Raw genomic sequence first — 24,211 nt, 5'->3', positions numbered from 1 at the left:
GGAGCCAGGTCCCTAGATGGTCCTCGGCTTAGCATCTCACACGCGCTGCTACAGGGTGTCTTCTAATTGGACAGGTTTCTAGAAAATTTAGTAGCCATTCCGGTCACTTGTTTTCTCTGTCATGTATGAAGACTGGGATGGTCAGAAGCTGGTTTGGCACCATTGCTCTGTCACTTACAAACCAGGGTCTGCTGCAGTGAGGGTGATTTGTATATAACTACAATATAGAAACAAATAAGGTGGCACCGATCAAAATTGCAACGGTCCTGCCTTTTTGGGTTGATTTTGCTGTGAGTTTTAGAATTCGGGCTTCATGTGGAATCCTTCATGATTATTCATCCTGTTTAATAATTTACATCCTTAGTACTAAGCCAGCCGTCGCTGGGATTTCTCCATCTCAGCACCTGCTCTCAATCTCCCTTAGAAAAGCCTCCTTCATAGGTTCCCAGCAGTAAGAACAACAGCAGGGCGTCCTTACCGCCTTCTCTTCCACCAGCCGCCTGATTTTGCCTTTCAGCTTCTCCTCTTGCGCCAGCTTCTCCTCGTTCAGCTTCTCCTTTTCTGCCCGATGCTCCTGCAGCTTTTCTTGCAGCAGAAACTGGTGGGTTTCCTGGGAGCTGCTGAGCTTGATCTAAATGGAGAGGAGGAAGAGGAAGCCGAGGTTGTCAGGGACTGGATGGAGGAGTCATTTCCACGCGCACTCGCAAATTGTTTACCTTTCGGGGGACAAAGATTTACACAAAAGTTTCTTAAAAACACAGAAAAGGGGCTGGGGCTGGGGCTCAGCGGTGGAGCGCTCGCCCAGCACATGCAAGGCCCTGGGTTCGATCCTTAGCACCACATAAAAATATATAAAGATATTGTGTCCAACTAAAAAATAAATATTAAAAAAACAACCCACAGACAAACTGCACTTGGCCTAGCTTCTGGTGGGGAAGCAGTAGACTATGAAGACCTTGGATTTGGGATCTAGATAAAATCCCAGCTCAGGTTACTTCCGGAGGCTTCCCCATTTAGAAAATGAGATTGATCATAGTGTTCTGTGTCTTAGAATTGTGAGGATTAAATGAGATGATGATGGAAAGCTTTACGGTGCTTGGTACGTAGTGGGTGCTCAGTAAATGGCGGCTGGAATTCTTGGTTACTATTTGCTGGGGGTGGGAGGAAAAGCAGTGATCTGGGAGTCAGAAGGCCCAAGCTTTGTCTTGGTTCTTTTAATGAAGTTGTTCTCATCAAGAAACTCTGTGGGGCACGTGAGCTGGGTGGTGACCAAATAGTAACCAACTTCTCTGGCCTTTGATGTCCATATCTGTGAAACGAGGACCAGGGGTTGACAGACTACAGTGCACAGGCAGACCTGGCCCACTGTCTGCGTTTGTAAATAAAACTTTATTGCAGCGTCCACACCCACCACGCCTGCTCATTTGCACGCAGAGTTGAGCCTGTGCCTGAGGCCACGTTTCCTCCAGAGATTAAGACTGGCCAGGGGCCGTTACAGAGAAAGTCACTGACCCCTGGACCAGGCCTCTGTGGTGGGTGGAAATGACCGTCTGATCTGCAGCTTCCTTCGCTAAGTGACATGTCTTTGCCTGTGTCACTCCCAGAGCCTGCCCCCACCCAGTCCCGGGACACTGGACTCAGGCCTGTGATTTGCTCTGCCCAAAGGGATGTCAGCATATGTGGCAGAAGCAGAGGACAGGAAAGCACTACGTGGTCTTTTCCGCTGTCCCTTGTACCTGCGCAGTTTTCGGGAGAAGATGCCCAGGCTCCCTCGCTGGGGGACGAGAGACACGTGGAGTCAAGCACCCCACTCCAGAGGCCAGCCTGGATCCTCCAAGACCAGCCAACACCAGGAGGCCTGAGCCAGCCCCCCAAGGCCAGCAGGGCCACCTGGCTGCTGACCTGGGCAGGTGAGCAGGCACTAGTAGTTGTTGAATGCCGCTAAAGTCATGTGGCTCTTTTTGCATGTTACTATGACAATAGCTATCAGCATGATCAACCCCTAGGGGTCACTGGCCCCTCCAATCTTCCTTTTGGAAACTCTGCTGCCTGGACCGTGGTAGCTGGACTTCCCACACTGGGTTTTATACACACACTTTTCAAGATCCGATGGCATGGAGTGCTTTAGGTTTCTGACAGGGGAGACAAGCACCGTGGTTCGTCCAGGAGGCTGGCCAGGGCCCAGCTTCCTGTCTTTATCCTTGGCCAGTGGGAGACCTCGGCCACCCTGTCCCCTATTGAGGCTGGGGGTTGACTCGCCATAGAGAAGAAACAGATCTCCAACTCAGAGGAGCACACTCACGTCCAGGAGCTGAACCAACTTGGAAAAAAGAACTTGAAAGACTTACCTGCAGCTCCTGGGTCTGGCTCATGATTTTTTTATAATGTTCCAGAAGATACACCAGGTACAAAGAGAACCCTTAAAAAGAGAAGGGGAGAAGGTGTCAGTTCAACTCCTTTGCTTTCTGAATAATGTCTTTTTAAAAAAAATTGTTTATTTTCTGATGATGTCTTGACGGAGCCCGTGGACAGGTGGGTGCAGGTCCCAGGGCCTCCTGTGGAGAGGACAGAGCTGCCCCTGGACTCGCACTTTTACAATGTTTGACGGACTTTGCTTGGGCTCCAATCTACGTTTCTTTTTGGAGGCGGGAAATAAAGACCCCTCAACAGAACACCTATGTTTCCACGTGTCCACTGAGTGCCAGGTGTGGAGGGAGGGGGGACGGAGGGAGGCCAGGTGCTCCAGGGCCTTAGGGTTCAACCTGAGAGACAAATTCTAATGCCTGGCGGGAAACGAGCAGGGACCCTAGGTGACTTGTTGGTGACAGTGAAGGACAGGAGGCATGAGAGGGTCTCCTGGGAGACAGGGATGGTTTGTGCAGAGTGATGGGAAAAGGTGACTTGGAGGAGGACCCACGGGATGGGGGCATCGTGTAGGCAGAATTCAGAATGGGAGGGGAGGGCGCTCTGGGCAGAGCCTGTGGCTGGCTGAATGACCCCCACCAACCTCCTGGTCCCTGGAGCCGTGGATATGCCTCACACGGCAGAAGGGACTTGGCGAACGTGCCTAAGGAAGGATTTGGAGGTGGGGGTTCTCCATCACACAGGCTCCTACGGGAAGGAAACGGGGAGATCCGATCACAGATGGACAGACAGAGGAGGTGACGTGGTGGAAACAGAGTCCAAGATGCTGTGCGTTGTTGCATAGCAACAAGGTGGAGGAAGGGGCCACAGCCAATAAATGAAGCCCCCGAAGCTGAGGACGGCGGGAAAGCGGATTCTCCCCCGCAGCCCCCGCAGGACCAGCCCTGCACACCCCTGACGTCAGCCCGGCGAGGCCGCGGGTGGACTTCAGCCTCCAGGTCTGTAGGAGGATACAGGCATGTTTTAAGCCATGAAGGTGGTGGTGGTGGTCACAGCAGATCGCAGACCGGCACAGGGATGAGGCGGGACGGGACCGGGAACCGCAGTGCGTGGCTTGGGAGGTGCTGGCTTCCCTGGGCCGCCTGGCTGAGGCGGGAGCCAGGGTGGAGTCAGATGGAAGAGTGCCATCTGCCCGAGGCAGGCCTAGAGCAGTAGCCTAGAACCTGTGAACCTGACCAACATCCCTGGTCCGGGCCGAGGGCATCCTGCGGGTCTGGTCCTCCACGGAGCAGGAAGGAAGGCCTCACCCACTGCCGTGTCCCTTTAGATGGCTCTGAGATGCGTGGCTGCCGGTGGCTGGGCTGGGCCTTGGGATCCACTTACAACAATTTAAAATGCCTCCAGACATTCTGGGTGTCCCCGAGGTGGGGAAGTCCCCTCCTCTGAGTTAGAGGCAGAGAGCTGAGCTAAGAGCCCATGGGAGGCCCAGGCCCCAGGCGTCAGTGTTCTGGACGAGTTGGGGGAAGCAGCCCGAGAGGAAAGAATGAGAGAGAGAGAGAGAGAGAGAGAGAGAGAGAGAGAGAGAGGGGGATTGGCCAAGGTCTGCTTAGACATGCTGGATTTGATGCATGGAGGGACTCCAAGGAGAGCTGGTCAGCGGGAGCTGGGCGTGCCCGGTGGGAAGGTGAGGTCTTTATGAAAACGTGGGAAAGAGCTCCCTCCCTGCTGGTGGGTGTGGCCTGGGCCAGGGCCCCACCGGCTGCCTTGGCTGGCTCCCCTTATGTGGGCCCCAGCCTGCACTCCCGTTCCGGCAGACAGGCCCGTGGACGCGTCCATTTGGACACCATGGGGTAGGTGGGGCTGCTGGACACCTCAGTGGAGAGAGACGGCAAGAGGGGCAGGACCGAGGCCCGCACTCGGGACACACTCATGTTAGGGACAGTCGGTGGTGAAGGGGGCTGCTGAGAGCCGTAGGGAAAGACCAGGGGAGAGCCAGGGTGCTCCAGGACCCAGGCCCCCAGGTGGGAGAGGGTTTTGAGGAACACAGTCGGGAGCACTGCCAGGCTGGAGGGAGCACGCACAGCCTTGGGAAAGATGGCGGCCTCTCGACACAGCAGGGATCCACGTCTGCTACTTGGTGGGGCAAGGCCAAGAGCGGGAGGGGCTTGGACATGTCATCGAACGCACTTTTAGAGGAACTTTGGAGGCTTGAGGGGAGAGGGCTGCGTCGGCCAGTGTGAGGAGGCGCCAGGGGAGGAGCTGTAAGGGACCAAGCTGGCGGGAGGAGAGGAGGCCTGGCTGACCCTGGCCGGGGTCACTGCGAAGCAGGGACCAAGGCGAGCGTCTGGGCTCTGCTCCTCTGCCCCTGTGACCCAGGCCCCAAAGGGCAAGGCTCAGATCCTGGGTGAGATCCAAAGAGGACTGAGGGAGAAGGGAGTCCAGGCTGTTGAAGGGGGGAGGGCGTGTTGGGTCACATTCTGGATTAGATGGTGAACTGTGAGCACAAGAGGAGTTTCCTCTTTGGGGGAAGAGCAAGTCTTTATTATATTTGTGATTAGAAAAGTTACATGTGTTACATGGCAGTGGGCCCTCAGTGAGTAGTTGTTGAATGACTGAGTGAACGTAAAGGTCCCACATCATCCTATCCTGCTGCGACTATACTCTCAAGGGTTCATTTTTTTTTTCTCCAGATTTTTCTGTTGGTCAAACACTGACCAAAAAAAAAAAAAAAAAAAAAAAAAAAAGGAACACAGAATGCATATCACACCACAACTGGCCCTATTGTCTTCTCACGAGAAGACACTGTGTATCTTGGATATGTGAGAATGGCGAGTTTTCCATGCACGAGGGGAAGCCTTTCATTTGTAACAAAGTCTTCCAGAAACAGACACAAACAACTGAAGGGACAGAGAAGAATGTAAAAGTCCTTTGATTCCCTTATCAAGGGGAGCCTGGGAAACCAGGCAGGAGGTGGGTGCAGCGAGTTTCAAGGTCCTTTGGTTGATTGCCATCTGCCCGCTGGACCACGCAGCCGGCCGCCCCACTCACACAGCAGCTGGTAGGTGAAGCCACAAGGGCCTCTTCCCTGGGCCGTGCCTGACGTCACCCAGCAGAGCTTCCAGCAGCTTCCCCTCTCCATCTGGGCCACCCAAGTTCTAAAATGAGGATGATGGACCCCATCACTTCATGGAGTTGTTGTGAGGTTAACCGAGATAATTATGTAAAATGCTGAGGTTGGTGTCTAGAATAAGAGCTTGATGATGAGTGATGATCACCATTGTCACCATCACCACCACCACCACCATCACCACCACCAACATGATCACCACCACCACCATCACCACCACCAACATGATCACCACCACCACCATCATCACCATCACCACCACCACCATCACCACCACCAACACGATCACCACCACCAACATGATCACCACCACCACCACCATCATCACCATCACCACCACCACCATCACCACCATCACCATCACCACCACCAACATGATCACCACCACCACCACCACCACCTTCACCACTGATCACCATCACTGCCATGATCACCATCACCACCATCACCACCATCACCATCACCACCATCACCATCATCACCACCATCACCAACACCACCATCATCACCATCACCACCATGATCACTTATGTCATCAACACCACCGTCCCCTCCCGCTCCTCCTGGGATGGCTGTGGCCGGGAGCTGGGGTCCGTGGTGGAGAACACAGAGAAGGCTCTGGCTTCCCCTGATATTGCTTGCACTGGGAGAGAAAATGCCTCTGCCACCAGCTTTCTCTTCCATCCAGTGGGGAGGGCCGCGCTCACTGACCTTTCCTTTCTCCTGACTTCTTAGAACTCAGCAGCTGCCATCGCTGACTACAGCCACTAGAGCACGGTTTCACCCACAGGTGTCCCATGGAACATTATTTTAAGAGGTGCTAGTTGGGGGTAAGGGCAGCAAGAAAGGACGCATATTTGGGAACGCCACCTTCTTGGAGATGCGCAGGGCATGTTCACGGAGGAGCGTCTGCAGAGACCAGTTTATGCTGCTCAAAGCTTGTGACTCTATGAAGTCCAAAGAGAAAAATGGCAGGTCTAAGCCTTGTTGGCTAAAACTGGTTTTTCTCAGCCTTTCTGGAATTGCTGGCCTGACAGTTTAACTTTACCACTACATTTAGTGACAGTGACGTATGGCTAGATTCATAGACATGGCATCAGTGACTGAAATTGCTTGGAGTGGGAAGGGACAGTGCACAGCTAGGTTGCCCCCCACCCCCACTGCCACCAGGAGAGAGACGAGGGCCCCTGTTGTGGTCCCAGCCTGGAAGAACAAGACTGCTCCACACGTCACCTGTCCTCAGGTGAGCTCAACAGTCAGGTAAGGTTAAGAGAACAGTAACCGTGACTGGGAGCTGCTGGGCTGTGGGGAGCACCCCAGTCCTTTGTCCCTCTGCCCTGGCCTTTGACACCCCCCCTCCTTTGTGCTACAATGAGGGCCGGCACTTATAAAAAATAAATCTTATTTTTGCTTTTGCCTATTTTCCCCCCCAAGAACTTTTCACCACCTTTGGGATGACTTTGAAGGCATCCCGCTGGGGACACTGAGGCATCAGAGTGGAGGATCACTCCTGTCTTCTCAGTCGTCACTGTGAGAATGTCAAATTCATGTGACCTCCTCGAGAGCAATTTTGCAATCTGAAACGTTGGGGTTCCTCAGGGTTGGCCCTGGGACGTCCCTTCCTGCTAAGCAGCACCTCCCATACCTGCGGCTTTATCCACCCACCCGTGCCCCACTCCTGTCCCTTCCCTCCCCTGGACGTTTATCACCCTCGTGTGGCACATGCTCTTCTGCGTCTTGGCATAACCCCTGATGTCTACCTCCAGTGAGGCATCTTGTGACAGCGGACTCCTGGGCACGTCCTCGGATGCCTCACGCCACCTCGTGCTCATTGCCCCCTAGCCCTGGGCCCCCTCGGCACCCCTAACTCTGGATCTTAGTGAGACAACCATATCTGTCCTTTCCTCAGTGCCAGAAACCTAGAAGCCACACAGACCTCTTCTTCTGTCACCTCCCCTCCAGCCCCACCCTGTCCTGCCACGGAGGCCTCCTGATGGACCTCCTGAGGCCCCAGCGTCTTCTCCTTCTCCACATCCGCCCTGCCTACTGCAGCCACCGTCATCCTCGGCAGCCCCTGTCTGGGCTCCTGCTGCTCCGGACTGGCCTCCCTCCACTTGTGACCAAGATGATGCTCTCAACATGCAAAACTGTCCCACGAGTTTCTCGAAACCTCTCATCCTGCTCTTTCAGGATAAAGCTTCTCCCCAGGGCCTTGAGGTCTGTGCCCCCACAGCCCGTGCCCACCTTGCTCACCAGCCCCTGTCCTTGGCCTCTTAACCCCCACCACCATGCTGTCCGCCCACCAGAACGCTCTCCCTCCCCTCTATGGCAACAAGTCCTGCGCATCCTGCAGATGCCCCGCCCTCCTTGACCAGCTCAAACCCTGCACTTCTTCACAGCAATTGCAACCATTCAAATTTTGTTTATTGGAGAGAGTTTCCATGCCCATGCCCTCCCTCCCCCAGAGACTGAAAGCTGTAGGAGGGCAAGGATAGCACCTGTTCCCCCCAATATTTTATGATCTATTATTTCAAACATTAAGTTGGAGGAGTTTTTCCATGAACAATCATAACCGTGACCAGCTCCTGCCCCACCACCGTGCCTCTGCCGTGCTCAAGGCCTGGTTATGGTAGACAGGTAATGGACCTGTGGAGGGAAAGAGGTCCCTGCCCTTCCACCCCAGGAGGAGGAAGGGAAGATGAGGAGTCTGTGGAACAATGTTCACCTCGGAACCATCGAGGAGCAGGAAGACTGGAAGCAACTTCCATGCTCCCACAGGGGACCGGCTAAATAAGAGTTGACACTTCCCACACAGGGGATTCCTTGCCACCACCAACTGTCACCAGGGAGGTCTGTGTGCATCCACCCAACAGGGGTTTCCTCAACAATGCAACATTAGTAACAAGACTCAAGCAACATTTGGTTGTAATAGGAAACTATTTTTCGTAGAATTAAAATAATAAATGTGTAATGCCTGTTCTGTGCAGGTACCTAGTCTAAGCACTTTACAGAGATCAGTTCATTCCGGTCCTCACAATGACCCCGAGAGGTGGCGGCTCCTTACTATCCCCGTTTTGCAGGTGAGGAAACTGGAGCGTGGAGAGGTTATGTAACTTTCCTGGAGTCACACAGCTACTACCAGGAGACACTGCTGTGCAAGTTACAAAATATCACAGGAGTTCCTGCTGGGAGACAGGAGTCGGCATAACTTGGAATTCTCCCAGTTTCCTTTTGCCTCTGTCACGTTTCATTTCTGTGACAATCATGTCTCACTTGTGTATTTTTTTTTTTTTTAAGAAAAATCACTTCCTAAGCCAACTAAGTCTGGAGAAGGGAATATTCGGCCACATGCCTGCGAAGCCATCTCAACAGATGCCCCATCACGGCAGGATTCATCACGACATTTTAAGAATCACGCAACTAAGGTGAGAAGAAGAAAAAAAAAATCCCAGGAACCTTTTTCGGAGCTGGGTAGCTGGATGCCGAGGTCCCTCAGCAGCTGCTCCGTCTCCTCCAGCCAGGACAGTGAGTGGCTCAAGATGTCCACGGTCACCTTCTGGAGCCCCAGGACAGGTGGATTCATCTGAAGGTGCTGGAGAAGGTCCACCTCCCTTTTCAGGTCGCTGCTGCAGCAAGACATTTTCAAGCAAGTCTGAAAACAGACAAGAAGGTGCGGAGCTCAGACCCTGTGGCAGGGAACAGCACCTGGACCTTGCCCCAAGGGAGCCAGGGTGCACTGGCCATCCGGAGGGGCCCCAGTTTTATTCAATGTCATTTCTTTTCTTTTTTTTTTTGCAAATTATATTTTTTGTACCCTTTTGAGAGTCTAGGGAACACCCTTTTAGGTACGTGTGATTCCAAAGCCAAATTGCCTTAGACAATTTGGCTGAAAATAGAACCCAATTTGGCTTCTCCTATTTATCACGGTTCCTGCAGACATCAACACACAAGCTGGTCAGAAAGTGTGGCTTCCTGGTTTTTGAAGGAGTGCTGACAAGCAAGCATTCGCACCAACTCCACAAATAGCAGCTGCTGATTCGAAGAGAAAGCGCAAGCAGCTGCCTGAGATAAGCTCGGTGGGGCCCCGGTGGCCTGGGCCTCTGTTCCCGGCTCCTCTGGGATCACAGGTGACCAGAGGAAGTAGCCAAACAAGTAAGTGCGAATAATGGGCAGAAACGTCTTTGGCTTCTTTGGAAATAACATGGGATTTCCCTCCTCTGCCCCAGGGGCTTCCTGAAGTCAGTACAGTTGTCCCTTGTCCCTTGGTATTATGGAGGATTGGTTGGGGTTCCCTATTTCCACCTCCACCCCCACAGATCCCCCAATCTGAGGATGGTCAAGCCCCTTACATAAAGTGTGTAGGATTTGCATATAACTTCTGAGTATTCCTTAAGTCATTGCTAGATGGCTCGGCATACCTCGTATAATGTAAATGCTGTGTACACAGTTGCTAGCCTTTATCGTTTAGGGTATACTGACAGTGCTCAGCTCAGACGCATTTCCCCCTGGATATTTTGGCTCTGTGGTTGGCTGAACCCGCGGATGCGGAACCCTCTGGTGCAGAGGGTGACTGGACTGGAAGATGCTCGTGTTCCCTTCACTTGGGAGGCATTTTTTGATGTCCCTGGTTCTCTGTTCTCCAAGAGGAGAAGAGGTGGGTACAGAGAACCAGGGCATTGCTGTCCCCCCTGTTCCAGAAAGCTGGACAGTTCACCAAAAATGAAGCATACCAATTAGGCAGAGGGGGCCACGTGGGAAGCATGAGGGGCACCTGGCAGCTGTCCAACGACGCCTTCAGCTTCTCCATGCTCTTCGCCATCTCCTCCTGCTTGGAGTTGTTCAGCTGGGTCTCCTTCTGCAGGGTCCACTTTTTCTGCTGCAAGTTCATGTTGTCCTCGGTGACCTGAGTGATCTTCTCTATCAGCTGGTGAGAAAAAGAAAGATGTTGAATGCAGAGTGGCATCAGGAGAGGGGACCAGAGGATGGCAGCTGGAGACCCCCAGCTCAGCAGGTGGGTCTTAGGGAGAGCACCCATTCTGTCCCTGGGGCTCAGGAGCAGAGGTCATTCCTAGGAGCCAAAGGCCTGCACCGTAGCTGCGAGGTCCCAGATCCTTCTGCATTTGTAGCAGTGACTCGGAACACGGAGCCTGAGGCTGTGGGAATCAGCGGGTCGGGCTCTCCTGGGCCCCACAGGCGCAGCCCACGGTGTGTTTTCTTACCTGTGCAGTGACCCAGAGGACAGGAAAGGGTCCTGGAAGACTAGTAGGGCAGCCCACCCCAGGACCCTCTCTTCTGGGAGGAAGAAGCCAGGGCTCATGGACTAAGGGGAGACCGCCCCTCTGTGTGTGTGTGGCCGGTGGCTGGACGTGTCCTGCGTGGCTGAACTTGATTCTCATAAGAGCATTTCAAAGGAGTTTAACTGGCTTTTACTTAAAAAGCCAGGAAATCCCATAAAATCAAAACAAATCTTTATGGTGTAGCGACAGTGTGAAAAATATGTGCCACCAACAAAAACAGAAACATATGCTCCCAGGGCCTGGCGTCCCGATCCCCGAAGAGGAGCGAAGGAGCCCGTGGCGACGGGCCACACTGACCTGCTGGTCGGTGATGGTCTTGTCCTGGCTTGGCTTCGCCCGCCCGTAGGTGGCCTTGATGATCTGGCTTCTGAACTGCTCCAGCTGCGGCACAAAGGGGGCGACAGGTCAGTGGGGCCTTAGGGGTGGAGTCGGGGCGGGGGTGCACTTCTGTCCTGGGGTCCAGGGACACAGTCACTTGGACGGGCCCACACGCCTAGGGGGTCGTTCCGTGGTTTGGGACTCTTCGCTGCGCACCAGAAGCGGCTGTCTGTACCCACAGAAGGAAGGAGAGCAGCAGGTTTTAATTACTTTCTGGGCCTGCCTGCCCGACCCAAGCCAGGCACGTGGTCTGCGTGCACATGTGTCTCAAGCCCTAAAAGCGCCACTTGCTGCCAATTTATCCAATGGGAAGTCTGGGGCCGGGAGCGCTCTTCTGTAATTGCTAAGCTGGCACCAGACTGTGAAATAAATATTGAGACTGTCAGCCCAAGTAAATTGTGCAATCAGCGAGGGCGCCTGGGGAGAGGGGAGGCGCTCTCTTCTGCCATTTTGTGCTAACGCCATAGGCGCCCTGAGACTCTGTCTGTGGCGTTCATTGCTGAGTCCCTTGAGCCTGGTCCCCTGGCGTGGAGTGGGGACTCAGCAGGAGTTTGCTGGGCACTTGGACCCTGTCAAGGTCAGAGTCCTTGCTTCGGGCCAAGCCGCGGGTGCTCAGGGCCTCCTGCGAGCTGGTGTCTTCAGGCTGAGGTGGCTGGTGCCTCTGCTGACGCTCACAGAGCCCAAGCCCAGGGCGCCCTGGAGTCCAGCAGGAGGCCGAGGCCGAGGCCGAGGCCGAGAAGCCCCGCGTCCTCTGGGAATTGACCTGCATGGCAGCTCTTGGTCTGCGTTTTTGTCCCCTGGAAAAATGTGGTCATTAAAGACTCTAATGAAAGCCCTGGGGGGACCCAGAGGCCACGGAATCAACTGAAAAGTCAGGAGGTCCCCAGGCCCACGAGTTCACAGCATGCAGAAATCCTGGAAGCCAAGTAGTGAGACGGTCAAGCTCCCACGGACGTCCCGAGGTCCTCCTGCCAGAAGCAGATCAGGGGACCTGAGGCACTCCAAGCTGTCCTCTGGTTTTATGACCAAGAGACGGTCCCCGCTCACCCAGGGAGTTGGTTATCAGGAGGAGCCCTGTGAGCAATGGTCCCTAGTGCCATTGGTGGGTGGACTGCCCACAGGAAGGACTGCCCAGGGCAGGGGGCTTGGTCCTGAAGTCAGTGGGCTGCGGATGGGTAGAATGCAGACAGGGGCCAGGCCTCAGGGGTGAGAGGCTGCAAGGCCCTGGGCTCATCCCTTCTCTGAGTCTGAGCTGGTGGGGTGTGGGAGTGACCTCTGCCCAGAGCCATGATGAGACGTCGACGCTTGGCCCAGAGGCCTCGTCAGGCCCTGAAGTCCGGGGTGCGTTGGGAGTGTGGGGGCAGGAAAGTGAGGGGTTGCCCAGGTGCGCAGGCTGGCAGCCTTCAGGAGGACCCAGGGCGGCGGAGGTGGGTGTGTGTGGAAGGGCTCTAGTATTTGCCCAGCGGTCAGCATCTCTGCCCTGTGTGTCCCTCTGAATGTCAGAGTGTGGGACAAAGCCCTGGGCACACTGCTGGCTGGAGACTGGATGTGGCCGTGGCAGGGCTGTGGGCGCTGGGCTGGGTGTGGAGGACCCCGGAGGACTGTGCTTCTCACCCTTGCCTGGCAGGTCACAGGCCTCTGGGAGTGTGACCAAGGACTCCCAGAAACAAAGAAACAGGCACGGATTGGGGTGTGGATGTGGACGTCACCTCGGGACACGTGAGGTGGGGCTTTGGGGCAGTGACTGGGCCAGGAGGCTCTCACCTCCTGGGTGGGTCGGCCCGTGGGTGGCGTAGACTCAGGAGGAGGGACCTCCGTGGAGGAAGTGGGCCCCTGGGGTGTGCCCTACGAGGGTGTATCTTCCCCCCTTCCTCCCTTTCTGCTTCCCGGCTGCCGCGGCTGACAGCTTTCCTCCTTCACATCCTTCCGCCATGATGGCCGGCCTCACCTCAGGCCCAAAGCAGTGGAACTGGCCAACATGGACTGAATCCTCTGAAACCATGAGCCCAATAAGTCTTTCTGCCTCTACGTCCTTTTTGCAGCACTTTGGTCACAGTATTGGAAGACTAGCGCCACACACAGAATGTTCTGGGGGTTCCCTGGAACGCTTGACCTCAGGAGGGCCCTCTGTGAGAAGTGCGGAGGTCTCTGCCCTGGGTGGGTCATATTCTGGGGGTCATGCCCTCTGGTCCTGGGTTCCAGTTTGCCTCCCTGAGCCTTTGGTGAAGTCTCCTCTGGTGGTCTGGCCCTCACACCTGTGCCCTGTGTATCAAGAGGGCCCCGCCGGCCATGCTGGGCCTGAGCACTGGAGAAATGGTGCCTCCCACCTGGCCGTGTCAGGCCTGCCCACCACCCTGTCCAGCACTGTCTCCATCTTGCATGGACTTTGGACGCTTGGGGTTTACTTTATCAAGAGAAGTGGCGTCTCCTTGTGGACACTGAGACACCTGCTGGGGACTGGTCAGGACTCAATGTCCTAGAGATACCCTGGGGCCAAGGGGCCTGGGCAGGTGTGGAGCCAGGACTGGCTGCTTGGCCTGAGTCTTGGGTCACTGCTGGAGAGGGGTCTTCCTTCAGGAGAGAGCTCTCCAGCAACAGCCACCCAGAGGCCACTGGTCCCGAGGCCCACAGGAATCAGGCCGTGCCACCTCCTCTCGCCCCACCTGCCCCCTGGGTGCAGAGGACTGCTGGGAAACAGGCCAGTGATGGGGCCGGTGGAGCACGCCTACCTGACCTACTGCCCTTTCCAAATTGACCTTAATCAGGCTCTCTCTGTTCCCCATTTCTTGCAGCTGAAGCAGTTTCTTTCTGGAGTCCTCCTGAAGTTTCTCTTCCACCTGAAAGGATGAGGAAAGCCTGTGTCTGGGGCTCATGTGGCTCCAATGCACCCTGGGGAGACTCCACTGGGAGGTCTAATGGCCTGGGTCCCTCAGGGGCAGAGGGACAGCTGCAGCCCATGCAGGGGTCACGGGTGAGCACTATCCCCTGGGACAAGGAGCAGGCTCTGTGCCTTGGGCTTCACTGTTGGTCCTAGCCCAGACTCCAATCCATCATGGTCCCTGTGACCTCAGGAAAGCCCCACCACTGGTCCATGACTTAAGTGTCCTCCCCTGTCGGAAGGGGACGGTGGTACAGAGCTGCCTTGCAGGGTTACCGCTGGTTAAGGACCGTTAGAAAGCTCTGGCCCTTGGCAAGGGCTCGGCAAGTGTGTCAGGCGTGGTTGTGACTTGTAAGAGGGGGTTGGGGACATACCATGTGGCATCATGCTAACATCCTCAGTAACGGGCCCACGGGGGATTGGCCAATGCTACTGTTGGGTTTACTTATAAGTATTCGCCATGAACTTTTAGCACGTTCGCCCGTGGAGACGCTCTGGGTGGCTGGCTGAGCACTGGCTGGTGGAGAATCGCAGCCGGCAGAGCAGGCACTTGGCTCTCGGCTCCCCACGGCTCCCTTGAGCAGGAGGGGAGCCTGGGAGTGTTCGATGCTGCCCTCTGCTGGCCGTCAGGGGACCCTGCAGCCTCTCTATTCAGTTTTGAATAGTAAGTGTCTGCTTTTTGAGCACCTGCGGTGGCACAGGACCCTGGCACTACTCAGATAGGAGGCAAATGCCAAGTGAAAGGATTTGTGCTGAAGCAACTTTGCAAACCATCCATCAGGAAGCTGGAGGCAGGGACAGAGGCACCTGCCTGAGGGCGGGGGCAAGGGATGCCGTCCTGACTTCTGTGTCAGAGGCATCGAGGCCATGCCCGGCCTTGGAGGTGCTGTGTGCCCCTCATCTTAGCCCCAAACCCAGGGCCGTCCTCAGCTGCCACCCTGCTCCAGCTCTACCTCCCAGTGTCCCCAAGCCTGTCTGTGCTGTCCCCCATGTCACTAACAGAGCCACAGAACATCAGTACATTCGGTCAGCAGAGATTTACTGGGTTCCTGTCCTTTACCCGGCCTCAGACCAGGCACTGAGAACCTCCCTCCTGCAAGAAGTGGCTTCCCAGCCTCTGCATTTCCTTCCAGCATGTTCTTTTTTTTTTTTTTAGAATTTTTTTTAAATATTTTTTTTTTTTTTTTTAGTTTTCGGCAGACACAGCATCCTTGTTTGTATGTGGTGCTGAGGATCGAACCTGGGCCGCACGCATGCCAGGCAAGCACACTACCGCTTGAGCCACATCCCCAGCCCTCCAGCATGTTCTTCAGTGTGCTGTGAGGGTCCACCAGGCTGGGAGCAGCCCTGTCTGGGAGGACTGTCTTCTAGGTGCAGGTGGCTGGGTCTGTGCCATCTGACTGTCTGGCCACTGAGCATGTGACATGTGTTTTGGGCATACTGGGGTTTAAATACCCTTCTTGATCAGAGGAGGTATTGCATTTAGAATTTTATTTAAAAATAAATGCAATTTTATTTACAAATAGGACTATGGAGGAATTGAATTGTAAACTTCATTTAATTTCAGTCTCAACAGTTACCACAGAAACTGGAGCCAGACGGACCTGGCTCCTGGTCCTGCTCTGCCCCTTACCGACTGCGTGGCTTTGGGCCACTTCACTGTGGGTCATCTCATCCCTTGCTCCCTCGTTCATACGACAGACAGATTCTTCCTAGGTCACAGAGCTGGTGTGAAGATGAGAAGAGAGAAGTGTCTGGCATGGTGCCGAGGACATGGGACATCGGAGCTGTCATTTCCACCATTATGATTAATCACAAATGTGATCACGTCAATCCTCGTTCAAAGGCCTTCAGAAGCTTTTCACTCCAAATGCCAAGCTCCAAAATGATATTTTGGAAGCCAAATACTCAAGAAGCCCAGAGAATTCCAAATAAGACAAATAAATCATGAATCCACACCTGGAAAAACTACACAAAACTGCTCTAAGTCGAAGGAAAAGAAATCTTAAAAACATCCCAAGATTACCAAAGGCATGAGTTTCAGGTTTATAAAAGCTCACTTCTATATAGGGACAATGGGAGCCAGGAGACAGGAGAATGATGCACCTGAAGAGAGCAACTGCCACATAGACTCAAATCTCAGTCAAAATATCTTCCAAGGTTGGAGGGTAAAATAGGTGTTTTCTCTCTCTCTCTCTCACACACACACAAACACACACACAAACACAAACACACACACGTGCACTTGCAGATGCCTAAGAGAATTTGTCACCAGCAGAGCCATAATGAAGGAAAACACTACAGGACACTCTTTAAGCAGAAGAAAAACTGTCCCACATGAGCCACCTGAGAGTAGAGAAGGCACAGCTAATGCACAGATTTGAACATGGACTCTACAGAAATACTGACAATGTCTTTTGGGGTTTCAAATGTAGAGGGAAGTTGATAGTGGATATGAATCTGCATGGTGTCACTGTCTAAGGCCATTACGTCATCAAGGAGGCAGATTCGTCAGGGAATACTGGGTTTGGCAAGTTGAAAGTGAACGCTGTGATTCTTAGCATAACCTCTAGAAGAACAGTAAAGGAAGAAAACATTCAGTAAGTATCCAGATTTTGCTGGGGTATCTTTTTTTTTAATATTTATTTTTTAGTTTTTGGCGGACACAACATCTTTGTTTGTATGTGGTGCTGAGGATCGAACCCGGGCCGCACGCATGCCAGGCGAGCGCACTACCGCTTGAGCCACATCCCCAGCCCTGGGGTATCTTACTATTAATAAAAGAAGAGGGAAGGGGTGAAAAATTTCTAAGCCCATGTAGGGGGAAAAATGAAATAATAAAACCCTATCAGCTCACAGGAGGCAAGAGTGGAGAGAAAAACATCATAGCGTAAGTGGTACAACTGGCACTGAGTAAGACAATAAGTTTAAATGCAGTATACCACGCAATTACATTATACATAAATGCACTCACAGACAAAGCTTGCCAAACTGGGTAAAAAAAAAACTATATGCTTTTAACAAGAGATATATCTAAATTTTAAGAATGATCGATTGAAAAAGTGAAAAGAAATATTTATGAAACTCTAACAAAAAGAAATCCAGTGTAGCTGATGGAGCTATATTAATGACAAAGTGAACTTTAATGGAAAAACACTACTAGAGAGAGATAAAGAGAGTCATCTCATGATGATCAAAAGGTTCATCAAACAGAAAGTATTAAAATGACAAATCCATATGCACCTAGTAATACAGACTCAAAATATACAAAGCAAAAATTGACAGCATTAAAAAAAGAAATAGACAAATCCACAATAATGATGTGATTTAAAAATATGCCATCTCTCAATGACTAACAGACCTATAGATTACAAGATCAATAAGAGAATTTCAGTTTTGAATATCATTGGTAACCTTGATTTAATAAACATATAGAATATAGAATACTGTATCCAAAGAATGCAGAATGCACATTTTTTCAAGGGCATATGTGGAACCAATATTGACCACATGAAGGTTATAAAGCCAGTCTTAATATGGAAGGTTTGAACTCACAGAGGATATTCTCTGACCACCATAATTAAGCTAGAAATCAAGAGCAAAAAGGTAATCATAAAAAATCTTCATATGCTTAGAAATTAGGAAATAACCTCAAGATAACACAACTCAAAGAAGATATCACAAAGGGAATTGGAAAAGACTTTGATTTAAATAATTATAAAAATGTTATATACTAAAACTTGTGGAATGTAGTCAAAGCCTTGCTTTGAGGAAAATTCATAGCTCAGAGAAAAGCCAGTGGTTTAATAGCTTTTAATATGTTTCCAATTTCTAAAATTCTTTTTGAAATTATTTTTCTCTGGATTTCTTCTTTTCTGGGTAAGTTCTACAAATATGATTTTATTTCATCAAAAAGTTTTTCTGATTCCTATCAAATTCTTACCAAGCATAGCTTTGCCCTTGTATATTTTATTCTATGGCCCTCATTTCTACCAAGTCTATATTTTCCCAAGATTATACTTTGCACATCTAACCTTTTTTGATAATATTTTGTTCTTTTCTCAATATTTAGTGAATATCAAACTTTACTCTGTGTTTTTCACTGTTGGTTTTATTCTGTGTTATTTCTATTTACATGTACTCAACTTTGCAAGTTTCAGTATCATTGAGATGAGATTTTTCAGACTGCTTCTTGTCTAGTATGTATTCTAGCTTGTGAAGTTTTAATGTTTTAGCATTAAAACTTTATGCACCTAGTAATACAGACTCAAAATATATAGAGCAAAAATTGACAGCATTAAAAAAGAAATAGACAATCCACGATAATGATGTGATTTAAAAATATGCCACTCTCTCAATGACTAACAGTTAATATATTAAGTAAAAACTGGAGAAAATACTGGGCTATTTGTTTTCATTTCTCAGATCATCCTTGAGCAAAATCCTCTCAGAATTTTCCTGTCATTTGATTTTGTTCTTAAAATGTTCTTGGTTTTCTCAGTGACAACTGTCCTCTCATCAAATAAAGTAGATGATTCAGGTGGAGAGCAGAGCTTCCCACCCCACCTCAGGGATGATCCTCGCAGTTATTTCCAGTTTAGATTTTTTAAAAACATGTGTGATCCATAAGCCTATTTTAACCCTGTCCAAGGTGGTCGCTCCCCATTGTGATCGCCAGGTCTAAAACAGTCGAGCTCCCTGTCATGGTGGAAATGTCCTCTACCCGTGCAGTCTAGGACAGTGGCACCAGCCAGGGGAGCTGTCGATGTGGGTGGTGCAACTGGGAAACTGAATTGTTGGATTTACTTTTAGTTGACTTAAAATTCAAATGGCCCTGTGTGTCTGGGGTGCTCTGTGGCAGAGGGCACGAGTCTAGAGTGTGCGAGGAAGGTTTTCTCTGTGAGGAGAAATGTGAAATCCAGGAGGACCTAGAGGTGGGGGTAGTTTTGGAGGACAGGCTGGAGCAGCGGTCACACAGGGAGTGTGGGAGTCAGAGCTGGGTTCGAGTCCTGCCATGTCTAGCTCCTGGGTGAACCGGGAGCTTCTCTACCTCCGTGTGTCTCATCTGGAAAGAGGGGCCAATACCAGCGTCCACCACATGGGGTCGCTGTGAGGAGCACCTGGCCTGAGTGCTCCCACTGGCCTTGGCCACCTACCTTGCTCTTTTCCCGCAGAGTCTTATAGATCATGCTCTGCTCAGAACAGTTCTTCCTCAGCTCCTCTCTCAGCATCTTCATTTCTTTCTCCATGTCTTGGATTTGCTGAAAGAGTTCCAACCACAGAAGGGTCAGCTCACCCTCTGGCTGGAGGTCCAAGCCCGGGGACCCCTTTCACTGGGCCCACCGAGGGGCCAAGCCTGCTGGGGTTAGCTTGCTTAATCCCTTCTCTGGGTCAAAGTACTGGGTCTGCAGGCAAAGCGGACTTTATTTTCAGTTAAAATATTAAAAGAGATGCATGGTGGTGCTGGGGTTGTGGCTCCGCGGTAGAGCGCTCACCTAGCACATCGGAGGCCCTGGGTTTGATTCTCAGCACCACATTAAAATAAAAAAATAAAATAAAGGAATTGTGTCCAACTCCAACTAAAAATAAATATTAAAAAAAGAGAAGATGCATGAAGGAAAATAGTTTGTTTCTCTTGGCAATTGGCAGGGATGGCGAGTGGGCCAATAGAGACACCTGCCGACTCATTAGAATCCCGTCTCTGGGGCAGGGGTTCTAAATGTCTCCGTTGGTCCATTGTCGGTCTACACAATGGCGGGGCTCATCCTGACAAGTGCCTGGAATATAAATGGGGGCTGTTTTTGAGATTGGTCCAAATAAAGGCCAACTGGAGGAACAGAACAATGAAAAGTTTCTTCCTTCTTTCTTTCTCTGTTTGAGGCAGAGCCGTGTCCCTGGCATGGAGAGGAGCAAGTGTCCTGTGTTCAGGGCGCTGTGCTCGCCAGCAAATGGGCTGGGGAGGCGCCAGCGGGTGTGGGAGGTGCAGGGAACAGACATTTTAATAATATTCTTTTTTACAGGTGCCTTCTATATAAGGCAATGTGTAACTTTTTGTTTTGTTTTTATGAATTGGTATAAAATTGATGTATTTAAATCAAAATACCTAAGGAAGGAGTTTGTGGCCCCAACACTGCCCGTGGCTGTGATCAAAGTGAAGTCAGTGGAGTGTCAGAGTGGGGATCGCAGGTCCAGGGCTGGGAACTGGAATGAACTTCCAGCGGCCGTGTGGGGCCACCTGGCTGGCCTCCTGTGCCCGTGCCTGCCCCCGCCCTCCCCAGGGCAAACCATAAGGGAGATAAAGCCAACTGCTCAGAGAATCCTGGGACAGTGTTTTCTTGCCCATCTCTTTGCTGGGCTAGAGCAGCTAACTCATAGCCCTGGGCCCTGGGCTGTGATGGACCCAGGACCCCCCAGAACCCAAAGGTCCAAGTCTAGCTCTTCTGGGTGCACCCCCAGAAGAGGAAGCTCGACTCACGCTTTTGCAGTGTTTTAACTCTTTCTCTTGGGCTTCTCTGTGCTCCTTCTGGGAACTTTCCTTTTTTAACTCTTCATTCAGTGCCGAGCACTGTGGAGAAAGAGGACAGCAGAGAAGGAGGCCAGTCATGGGTGCAGAGGCGCACGCCTGTCCTCCGGTGGCTCTGGAGGCTGAAGCAGGAGGATCACAAGTTTGAGGCCAGCCTCAGCAATTAGCAAGGCTCTGAGCAACTTATAGAGACCCTGTCTCAAAATAAAAAAAGGGCTGGGGATGTGGCTCCGTGGTTAAGCACCCCTGGGTTCAATCCCCAGTACCAAAAAAAAAAAAAAAAAAGAAGAGAAAGAAAGAAGAAGAAAGAGGCCAGTTTTGGCCACGTGGGGTGCTTGCGGCTCCCAGGGCCCCTGTCTGCCCCGAAAGCCTGCGTTCCCTGCTGTTCTAATCCAGTGCCTGAGGAAGAGTGGCTAAGCTCTTTTTAAAAAGCCAGAAATCCAAATCACAAGAAAAATCCAGCTTTGGGAAGCTGGGTTCAGAAATGCACGTGGATGCCCTGAGGGGCCACCGCTGGGCTGGATGCGCTTAGCTGTGGCTTAGATGCATCTCAGCACTTGGTGGGGGCAGCATTTGGAAGCAGGCTGTGGAGCAGAAGGGAGCCATTCTGCGTGAGGAGGGCACCGCAGGCGGGGCCTGGGCCAATCAGCCAAACTGAAGGTGAAGGACGTCCTGCGCCGGGTTCTCAGCATCAGTGGTGGAAGGAAGGAAGGAGGGAGGGAAGGAGGGGAGAAGAAAGAAAAAGAAACGTGTCCAGCAACAGGGGGCGCTCCGTCACAGTGTGTGCTCGCTGGAGAACCTTCCGGAGCTCTTAAGACCAATGACAAAATGCGGGGAAATGGGAGGTGTTTGAAGTTCACCGACACATGCATGATGTGAATTCACTATGAAATTCAGGTAACTTAGAAACAAGACGGAGAGAAGATACACTAAAATATTAATCTCTCTTTTTAGTATCATCTACTCATTTTTTTTCTAAAATGAACACACATGACACATGCAATTTTTAAAAAAAGATAGGCATCAAGATCCTGATGTCTTTTGTCACGAGGAGCCCGGTGCTAAGGGCAGGCTTGGGCTAGAGAGCTCTCAAAGGGGAGATGGGGACAAAAGTCACCCAGATGCCCTCAGGAGGCAGAAGAGCCCAGGGGGTCTGCCTCCCTGCTCCGTTCACCCTGATCCATCCCCCCAGTCCATCTGCTCGGGAGGAAGGGCGGCAGAGGGCTGGCGGGGCAGACTCACAGCCTTCCTTCTCAGCTGCGTTTTGTCACCCCCATTTCACCATGAGGCAGTGGAGGCTGCACCAGTTCTAATAAAGCAATCCCGGATCGGAGCCTGGCCTGCTGCCAAGCCCCTACTCTCCCGGTCCCCAGCTCCAAGCTGGCTGCTGGACACGGCATTGAACAGAACAGGGCAGATCTGGTCCCGCCTTGGCGCCCACGCAGAGGGGGCCCATGGATCCTGCAGCCTGGGAATCTGCTGGCCACCTGAGGTGAGCGCTCCCAGGCTTCACCTTGGCTTTACAAAGTCGACAAGAAACACAAAGATCATACCCTCACGGACCTGGACTCTGCAGCCAGGACTGTGGGCAAAATCCAGAGTCAAAATTACCCTCCAGTGTTCTGACCTTGCCCCCAGATGGCTTCACCTAGAGGAATCCTCACCTGCATGGACGCCAAGGGTGGAGGCGAGGCCCACCAGTGCCCTCTGCACACTGCGGGACGCTACTCGGCTTTGATCCTGCGTGTCAAATCCCAGATTTCCTCGCCATGGAACCACATGCTAATAGGTGCGCTCGTTTCAGGGTTAAGCAGACTAGTTTCTAAGGGGCGCTGGGAACGCGGCTGGGTTAGAATTCCCGTCTGGCTCATGCTGAGCTACTTGCCCACTATTCTGTGACAAGCTGCAGAGAACTCGGCCACCTCTTTTAGTCTTTGTTGGCGGAAAGGATTTTATGACTTGGAGCAGCCCGTGGCCACCTCCTCATGTCCTTGGGCGCTGACCCGACCCCCCATGCAGAGAGAAGGCAGCGAAATTTAAAGCCAGGGCCCAGGCGAGAGCGAGCGTGTCTGGGACCCCGCCAGCGGCCTCGGCTGCCACTCACCCTGGAGTTCAGGGCTTCCAGCTTGTGCTCCTTCTCCTTGTTCTGATTCCTCAGCTGATTCACCTCCTCTTTCAGCTGTTGAACTTGCTCAGTCCTCACCAAGATGTCTTGCTGCAAAGACGTCACCATTCCTGTAGAAAAAGGTCAAACAAGCAGTAAGGACAGGTGCCATCGCCATCGCCGTTGGCCAAGCTGAGGACGACCCTGGCACTGGGCAGGAGTCGCCTCCAACGACTCAGAAGCTGAAATGGGCTGAGATGGTGTCCACTGAGCATCACTGACGGTCTCGGGGGCAATCCGACAGCGTGGATGTCCCTGGGAGGCAGGAACCACGTGTGAGGGCCCTCGTGGGCACAGCCACGCCGTGGGCCTGGGGTGCAAAGGCCCAGGGGAGGGAGGGGCTGAGAGAGATCAGGAGACTGGCTGGGGTCAAAGGGTGCATCTTGGCGGCTGTGATGGGTGGGGGCACTCAGTCACTCTGGTCCGAAACCTGCCTCTACCTCCTCCTGTCCCAGTGGTCCTGACTGGGCTACCTTGACCCCCAGGCAGCTGTCTGTAGGTTTGTCAGGGTGGAATGAGATAATGGGGCTAAAGGACACGGCGGAGTGGCCGACAGTGCTTGTACCCAGTACCTGATGGTGGACAGTGCTCACCCATGATCATTTGTAGCGGCAGCTTCCAAGGTGGCCAATGTTCCCTCCCTCCTAGGATTCATGCCCTTGAGCTGCCCCTCCCAGCCCGAGTAAGGTGACATGGTGTGTAACCAATGTAGTATTGTGCGAGTGGTGGGATGTGGCTTCTCAGGCTGGGTCGTAAAAGGTGTGTGGCTTCCTCTTGCCGTCTCTTGGATCACTTGCTCTGGGGAAAGTAGCTGCTGTGCTGACAGCCACATGGATCCTTCTGGAAGGGGACCTTTGGGTGAGGAGACAGCAGCTCCTGCCCACATTGAGACCACAGCCTCGTGAGACCCCAAGCCGGAGGTGCATCACCCCGACTCCTGAGCCACGAACACGTGTTATTTTGCCACTCTTTTTCTGGACTAAGTCATGACCATACACTGTTAGGTTACCGCATTGAAGGAAAATGGGAGAAGCCTCGTGAGTGCGGTGGTGCTGGCTCGTCTCAGATGGCCCTTTTCTTGGAAGGACATTTGTCCCAGCTTTGTTGTAGAGATCATTCAAACAGGTCTATGCGATGAGGAACGATGTGATCCAGAATTTCATTTTAAAAATGAGCTTTGTCGGGGGACCCAGGTAAGTGACTTGGAGACAGGCTGGTCGCTCAGGGCCTGCCTGTGAGCTTGCAGGTGGGACTGGGAGGCCTTTAGTCTGGACCTGATTTGGCCTCACGACTGAGACGGCACCTTTTGAGTCTCTAGCTGACGCTCCGTGTATCCTGGACGTTGGGAAGGTGGACTGTTCTCAGGACTCACAGGCACATGTCTCTCAGGGCCGACTGCTGGAGACTTCAGGGGACCCTCTGCAGATCCAGGGCTCTCTCTGGGTGGCCTCCTTCCTGGCACTCTGCCAGCAAACTCCTG

At 52.4% G+C, this 24,211-nt stretch overlaps 1 protein-coding gene and 1 long non-coding RNA gene across 4 annotated transcripts in view; one reads left to right on the top strand and one right to left on the bottom strand.

Moving 5' to 3' along the window:
• Fhad1 (forkhead associated phosphopeptide binding domain 1) overlaps window positions 1-24,211 on the bottom strand; it is a 117,256-nt gene that overhangs the window by 39,763 nt on the left and 53,282 nt on the right. The window contains exons 7-15 of the mRNA XM_071617369.1: window positions 22,672-22,802; window positions 20,520-20,609; window positions 19,201-19,305; window positions 13,896-14,003; window positions 11,086-11,169; window positions 10,263-10,415; window positions 8,948-9,143; window positions 2,349-2,419; window positions 479-631 (exon numbers count right to left, since the gene is read on the bottom strand). Coding sequence (XP_071473470.1) covers window positions 479-631; window positions 2,349-2,419; window positions 8,948-9,143; window positions 10,263-10,415; window positions 11,086-11,169; window positions 13,896-14,003; window positions 19,201-19,305; window positions 20,520-20,609; window positions 22,672-22,802 — 1,091 coding nt within the window. The remainder of the gene's footprint in view (window positions 1-478; window positions 632-2,348; window positions 2,420-8,947; window positions 9,144-10,262; window positions 10,416-11,085; window positions 11,170-13,895; window positions 14,004-19,200; window positions 19,306-20,519; window positions 20,610-22,671; window positions 22,803-24,211) is intronic.
• LOC114105422 (uncharacterized) lies at window positions 9,529-15,567 on the top strand. 3 transcript variants are annotated; one of them, XR_003585010.2, is made up of 7 exons: window positions 9,529-9,643; window positions 10,353-10,502; window positions 11,025-11,192; window positions 12,794-12,890; window positions 13,959-14,137; window positions 14,517-14,708; window positions 15,235-15,567. It is a non-coding gene; the product is annotated as an uncharacterized lncRNA (long non-coding RNA). The 3 variants fall into 3 exon arrangements; XR_003585009.2 differs by lacking the exon at window positions 9,529-9,643 and adding an exon at window positions 9,975-10,145; XR_003585011.3 differs by lacking the exons at window positions 9,529-9,643; window positions 12,794-12,890; window positions 13,959-14,137; window positions 14,517-14,708; window positions 15,235-15,567 and adding exons at window positions 9,987-10,145; window positions 11,286-11,551.

This window comes from Marmota flaviventris, chromosome 10, assembly GCF_047511675.1.
Source record: "Marmota flaviventris isolate mMarFla1 chromosome 10, mMarFla1.hap1, whole genome shotgun sequence".
Lineage (NCBI taxonomy): Eukaryota > Metazoa > Chordata > Mammalia > Rodentia > Sciuridae > Marmota > Marmota flaviventris.
The sequence above is the reverse complement of the archived record's forward strand: the minus strand, read 5'-3'. Positions and strand labels throughout refer to the sequence as shown.